This window comes from Ptychodera flava, chromosome 4 (genome assembly GCF_041260155.1).
Source record: "Ptychodera flava strain L36383 chromosome 4, AS_Pfla_20210202, whole genome shotgun sequence".
Classification (NCBI taxonomy): Eukaryota; Metazoa; Hemichordata; class Enteropneusta; family Ptychoderidae; genus Ptychodera; species Ptychodera flava.
In genome coordinates this window covers 5,966,207-5,973,080 of record NC_091931.1, presented here as the reverse complement: position 1 = coordinate 5,973,080, position 6,874 = coordinate 5,966,207, and the positions used below count along the sequence as shown (strand labels likewise).

Genomic DNA, 6,874 nt, shown 5'->3' with positions numbered 1-6,874 from the left:
GAATAATTGACATAATTTGCTTGATTAGAAGAGGGTGGTAACACATGCATCTGTGTACAATAACTTTGTTTTTGGAATTTCGCTCAGTGAAATGTGGATCCATTATACATTGTAGTCTATGAAGAAACTATGAATAATTTTTTTAAATACAAAACTTGGCAAATCTGTGTATTTATGTATGCTTGATTATTGATATTTATGTTCTTGATTAGACTAGAGTGGTTACAAGTCCATGTGTGTGCAAGAAATTTGATTTTGGAATTTCACCGAAATGTTGATTCACTATACATGGCAGTCTATGGTGAAACCCTATGAATAATTTTTTTCCAATACAAAAATAGGAAAATCTGTGCATTTATGTACACTTGATTATTGGTATTAATGTTCATGATTAGACTAGAGTAGTTTCAAGTCAATGGGTGTGCAAGAAATTTGATTTTGGAATTTCACTGAAATGTCCATTCACTATACATGGCAGTCTATGATGAAACTATGAATAATTTTTTTCCAATACAAAACTTGGTAAACCTGTGCATTTATGTACACCTAATTATTAGTATTAATATTCATGATTAGACTAGAGTGGTTTCAAGTCAATGGTTTTGCAAGAAATTTGATTTTGGAATTTCACCAAAATGTTGATTCACTATACATTGTAGGCTATGAGGAAACCACAAATAACTCATAGGTTATCTGATCCTAAATTGTTATTCAAAAGTTGTTCGACCTGAAGCTTCCAGTTGTTATTGATGACACTATGCACTATTCTGAACAGTTTGTATTCTGTCAATGTCCTCAAAAAATTAAAAAATGTACATACAGTGACATGAACGTTTGACACCGACCTATACCCAATGTATTGTCAATGGGAGAATGATGTCAAATAAGTAATCTCCCACATTGTTATTGAAAGAGTCATTATAGGGGACAGTTATGCACAATAGTGTTGAATAAGTAGAAATCATGACAACTTAAATCAATGAGGCTGCTTGGATCATCAATACATTGTTTATTATACCTGAAATTTGCGCCGAAGGGCGCGCCGAAAATGATAATGGCAGAAAATGAAAGTGCCAGGAGGTATTTTTTCTTTTTTCAGTATTCCATAATGTGCACATGCAATTTCAGCTTTGATGCATGAAAAAAGGTGACCCTCCCCATAGGCTTGCACAAAATTTTATGACCCTTCAAAAATGCTTGCGCGAAAAATGGCGACCCACCCCCAAAAAACACCGGCCCACCCCCTGTAATTTATGTCCAGTCCCTTAGGAACGCACACAGGGAATGCACAGCGTACACTGCGTACGTACGCAGGGCTAGCGAGAGAGTTGCCGACATCGACGGTTATTTACGAAAAAAGAATAAAAGACTGGCATTTTTGGAAGCGATCGAGTAGCTGAGGTAGGCAGGGATACGACTTGGGCCCAAGAACGCTGAATTTCGGCAGTAATTTGGCTTTTTACGTCAAGTCAAAAATGGATTTGAAGTCACCAACTCTACGTACGGGTCTTTGCAGGGTTGTGGTGAGCGTAGCCCTACGAGTATGGCGAGAGTGTCCGGCTTTGGCTACGCCGCCTAGCCCTACGAGTATGGCGAGAGTGTCCGGCTTTGGCGACGCGGCGTAGGTGGGAGGCGGCGTAGCCAAAGCCGGACACTCTCGCCATACTCGTAGGGCTATGGTGAGCGGGCTATTAGCTGTAGCGGAACACACAGCATCGTACGCAGGGCTAGTCATGGAGGACACCAGCAGATACGCACTGCATCCACTGGTGATGGTGTCTCTACAAAAGTGCGGATGGGTTCTAGCACTGGGGGCTCTAGACAGTAGACTTACACAGTCTTTTTAGTGCTAACCGTTGAAGTTCACAACTTTATGATAGAAGAGAGCCAGGCATGCTTAATGTGAATAAACTTTAGCTGGTTTTGTATCCAGACATGTGAAACACAAGTACTATGTATATGAAACTGACTGTGCGCAACTTGGGACAATACAGTAGCGAAGTTCAGGTTCATCTAAATCTTTCACACAAACAAAGTGATGAAAACACACATACTGTCATGAGACTTTGACCATGGATGTACAAAAGTACAAAAAAATCTATTTTTTGTACATCAATGTTTTGTCCGATGGGCAACGCTTTTACCTGTTCATTAGCCATGGCTTAATACTATTTCCTGTCCCAACTTGTCAATATGACTGCATTAACTTTGCTAACACACATTCTGTATCAGATGTAGTACCTACCGTGTATAAACCAAATGGTGGGTCTGCACACTAGGAAAGCCAGGGATCAGGATTAAATGTAAGAAAAGATATTTTGTTTCTGCTTACAAGACCTACGGATAGGGTAGGTTGGTTAGGAACTTTTTTTTATTTTTTTATTTTCATTTCAGCCTGAGTGTGACCCATCAAAAAACAGTCAAATTTGCAAAATTAATCCTTGTTTTTGCAAATTTGAAAAGAAAAAAGTTTTTAGTTGAAGTTTTATATAGGGTAGGTTGGTTAACAAAATATTGATCATGAGGAAACTGCTATTGTTGCTATTGGTAAGGAGTAGAGGGGGAGGGGGTGTGAGGGTGTAAATAACATGTTACTGTGTGTGCTCTAATTTATACAATATCAAAGTTGCATTTTTTTCTGATTTTACATAAAAATGACAGCCATAATACAATGCAGAAATCACGGGTGAGATCATTTAATAAAACTTCTCGTTGACAGTAGCCCTATACAAATCTCATCTTATCTATAAAGCCTTTACAATATCTTATTAGAGACACAATTTTTTTCAAATTGAAGAACATAAATTTATCGAGAAAAATATAGCAATGACAGCTTTTCCATTACTGTTTAATGTATATGACGTTTATGTTTATTTTGTCAATTTCTTGTCAGTATTAATGTTCATGATTGAAAACTGATGTTTGGTAAATATGAGTACAACAAGGTATCCGAGTTACTTGGGTTTTGTGAAAGTATTATCATAATGCATCAAGTCTGATTACATTATGTTCACAGAATGATCTGGTGATCCAGGTCTGACTCAAAAGAGATAGCTCGGCAACAATATGAAACTATGATGCAGTCCGGCAGTGTTGATTTCATTTGTCTATTTCAGTACAGAATAATACTGATTGCTTGATACACAGAAATTGGTTGTCATGGAAATGCCATTCTTTCCAATCCACTGAATTGTAAGAGAATTATGTGGAGAGAATACATGGAGTGAAATGCTCCTGAGAAAAATCAGCAAGATCACCCTGACAATTAAACAAAATACAACACAAACAAGGCATTTTCAAATGGTGAAACTGACACAAAAACAAATAAACAAACAAACAAACAAAGGTAAATGCTATTATTCCAGGTATGACAGCAATTGAACATAATTGGCCATAATGTTGCACTTTTTTTCCCAATTTTACAGTTTTAACTACTGATTGTTGTTTGCTCTCCGAGTTTTTCATTCAACATTTGTAGTTTTTTCTCATAGTTTGCAATGACCTTCTTCAGACTGATGACTTCTTTCTTTAAGCCAGTCACTTCTGATTTCAAAGCAACATTCTCCTTGGACAGAAATGAAGCCTTGATGGCAATTTGATTTTCTTTGACACGCCTCGCATCCCGCGATCTCTTGGCTGCGATGTTGTTCTTCTTCCGTCGCTCCCAGTATTTATCATCCTTTAATTCCTCGGGGATAAAAACTTTTCTAGATTTTTTTATCATGGGTTGTGGCTTTAAATCATCTTCTGAGAAGCTATGCCTACGAGGATCAAAGGAATCTTGACCAGGTACTGTTGCCAAGGCAACATCAGTAGGTGAAAGGTCAAAGTCGACAGCGACATTGACAGGACTAGGCTCTCTGATTGGACTTGCTGATGGTGATAGTTGTACTGTCTCTGCATAAAGAAATACAAAAATGATCAATTTATTAAATATCTGTGAAAAATTCACAGCTTCAGCTTCACCAAAAAAACTCCTATTACATGTAAATTGTTCAACACTTTATTACAAAGTAACTTATCAGTTGTTGATGCATTAATTGCTTCACCAGACTGCCATAGTGTAGAAATTCTTTGTCTCTACAGCAAGGAAATATCTTGGAAATATGTGTGGCTGAAAGAATGTGTAAGCATTGAGTGTGTACACTGATATTTTCCTCTGCCTGGAAACAGACTTACCATTTGGTTTCTGTTGATCCGTGCTATTATTACTTTCTTCTTGAGATCTGACGGCATTTCTATGTTGCATCAGAGTTGGTTCCACTGGGGCAGCATCCTTCGGAGGGAGATTTCTCTCCGATGCCGGAAGATCCTCTCCCGACAGCGGAATACCATTTTCTGAGAGAAACTCATCCAGATCCATATACTCCAGTTTGAAATCGTTTCCGTCGTATGTCAGTGTCTTGTCCCAGAGTGTTGGACCAAGGAAGGCTGCAGACATGTCTGCTGACATTTGAGTCTTGTTGTTCCATTCTTCCAACTCCTTCTGCTTATCACTGAACTTGTCTGAAAAAAAGTAAATTAAAAGTACAGTCAGTCCAATTTGTTTCCCACATTCCCACTGTAAATTGAGTTTATTCAGTTCTCTTTTGCTTTTTCAAACTAAGTGTAAAATTTTCTAAATTTTCTTCAAAATAAATTCCTATTGATAATTTTGCTGTTATAAATTTTTGTGATTGTAAAAGGAGTGCTGCATCATGTTTATAGATGTGTATAACCTTGACTGTTAGCGGATCAATGGCAATGTCTGCCCGTGCTTTGACCCTAAGCAGTTAATATGCACTTTGACCTTGGCAAGACAGCTGGAGAGCTGTAAACAAAATTAACATATCCCTCACAACAGTGCGTGTAGGGCATGCAGTATTGTCATGGTAAAGTAGTTGTTAAAGATTGCCTAGAATAGATATTGATGAGTCTTGCTTATAATTTGCATAATTTCAAATTTATTGATTGTTACATTTATATTATCTGTACGATCTCATTTACCAGTATCACAATATGGTGTTGGAGGTAAACGTTAGAAAGTGATCTGTGCATATTGTCAACAATTCTTTGATGTTCAAAACATACAGAGGATTTTACAACTTCAAAATTCTTAATAATCAACAGTGGCATTGAAGTTCATGAAATATGAAACTATTTATCATAAATTCCAATACGAAAATACATTTGTCAAATTCAGTACCAAGAAATGACAAATAACGGACACCATGTGATAGTTCCTCTTTGAAGTCGAAAATGTCAACATATCACAGAACCAGTCAACGATAGATCAAATCACATGACTATGGGAAAATTAAAAACTTTCTGGATATTGCTTGTGTGATGGCATGTCCTGGTCCATTCCCCCCCCCCCCCCACCCCTTTTTAGTACTTTGGAGAACCCCCGGAGAACCTCGTCAAAGCCAACTTGTTGAATCATTACAAATTTATATTTTTTCAGACAGAGCAAGGGCGACCCAAAACTTCCTTGGGAAGATCTTTTTTACCCTACGGTAAAAGCTACCAGTTGAAACACATTTACGGTCTCAATGTGACACAAAATCTTGCCGAAAAAAAACCAAAACTTGTCAACAGTAACATGATCGAGTGCTCTTTTGGTACTAGGTATCCGTGACATTTTGACCATACAGGTACAAGCATGGATGTACCTTTCGTAGTACCTTCGTGATACAGAGTACTGGCACTAGTGGTACCTCCATGTTTTGACAAACCAGTATAGTTCCTGCATGTTGGAGGGTGTGACTTGTTTGTTACTTTAGTACTTTACGCAGCGGGTGGACATTTCGACGAAGTTTGATCACCTCTGTCCACAAATCACGGCTGAATGCCAAGAAATATCTCTAAAAAGTAAGTTTTGGCGACTCAGACCTGTCAAACTACTACTCAAAGCTTGGCAGTGCGCGATTTGTGGCAGTCTAGGGCACAGTTGTTACGTAATCGAGTTGTTTTTCAACGTATGGTCGTTAACGCGCCGAGATCAATGTGATCTCGCTTGCTAATTTACATGTAGCCGGATGAGTGTGAAATACGTCTTTCCTCTCCGCATAAAATCACGTTATTTCCTTGACGACGCGTACAGCAAGACACGGTAGCAATGCAATATTATATATTGTCAGGCTGGGAAATTCGTCAATTTCATCGATCAACCATTTCGATGTTTCAGCAGACTGCGCAGCAACGTATTTGGAAGTGGCACTACAATAAATATCATATGACCATGGAAATAAAATAAATATAGCTATAGATGACATCGACAGGCCATTGTTAAACTGATAACGATCACAGCTAACGACTAATACGTCCTTCTCTTTTTTCCAGGTACGGTTATTTATTTACGGGCGATTGCATTCAATTACAGCATTTTCTGTAAAACAACCCAGCTTGGCAATGCAATAAAAAAGATAGTTTCGGTAGACCAGCGGGATACCTGATGATCGATTAACGATGTCGTACCTCAGGCCTCAGTGACAACGGTTGATAGAATTGTACGTTGACAGTAACGCCTCACCGTCGAGGAGAAAAAATAGCACGACAGAAACTTACTTGAACTTGATAAGCTTCGTGGTGGCTGTAAAAGGTTTGGGTTTTCTAACAGTGACTTCAAAGTAACGCCGTACTTGTTCGCAGGTGATGTTGCCATGTCGGGTACCTTTGTGCCAACAGATGATATGCACAGATGTTTTTAGGCAAGATGTGTTATATTGATCGAGCTTCTGCCAACAGCGGTACGGCGGCCTCCGTTTGCCTCAGCGAAGTCACGTTTTCCAGCACATGCACGGGTTGTGATATGTACAAACCAGCGACGTAATACGCAAATTTTGCATTGATTGACATGTTAGGTAGCCAATCAGTAAGAGCGTGTTGTCGGCAG

At 38.6% G+C, this 6,874-nt stretch overlaps 1 protein-coding gene across 1 annotated transcript; it reads right to left on the bottom strand.

Moving 5' to 3' along the window:
• Nucleotides 1-2,680: 2,680 nt before the first annotated feature.
• On the bottom strand, nt 2,681-6,780 carry LOC139130773 (thyrotroph embryonic factor-like). Its single transcript, XM_070696568.1, has 3 exons — nt 6,547-6,780; nt 4,180-4,506; nt 2,681-3,897 (listed from the first exon to the last, which is right to left on the bottom strand). Exons 1-3 carry the CDS (start codon nt 6,641-6,643, stop codon nt 3,428-3,430), a joined length of 894 nt encoding a protein of 297 aa, XP_070552669.1. The 5' UTR covers nt 6,644-6,780; the 3' UTR covers nt 2,681-3,427.
• Nucleotides 6,781-6,874: the final 94 nt, after the last annotated feature.

Bases quoted from the DNA above. Each gene is read 5' to 3' on its own strand.
- LOC139130773 (XM_070696568.1), bottom strand. From the start codon at position 6,643: ATGGCAACATCACCTGCGAACAAGTACGGCGTTACTTTGAAGTCACTG. The intron at 4,507-6,546 runs GTAAGTTTCTGT...ACTTTTTTTCAG, and splicing joins ACGAAGCTTATCAAGTTCAA to ACAAGTTCAGTGATAAGCAG. The intron at 3,898-4,179 runs GTAAGTCTGTTT...TTCTTTATGCAG, and splicing joins GGATCAACAGAAACCAAATG to AGACAGTACAACTATCACCA.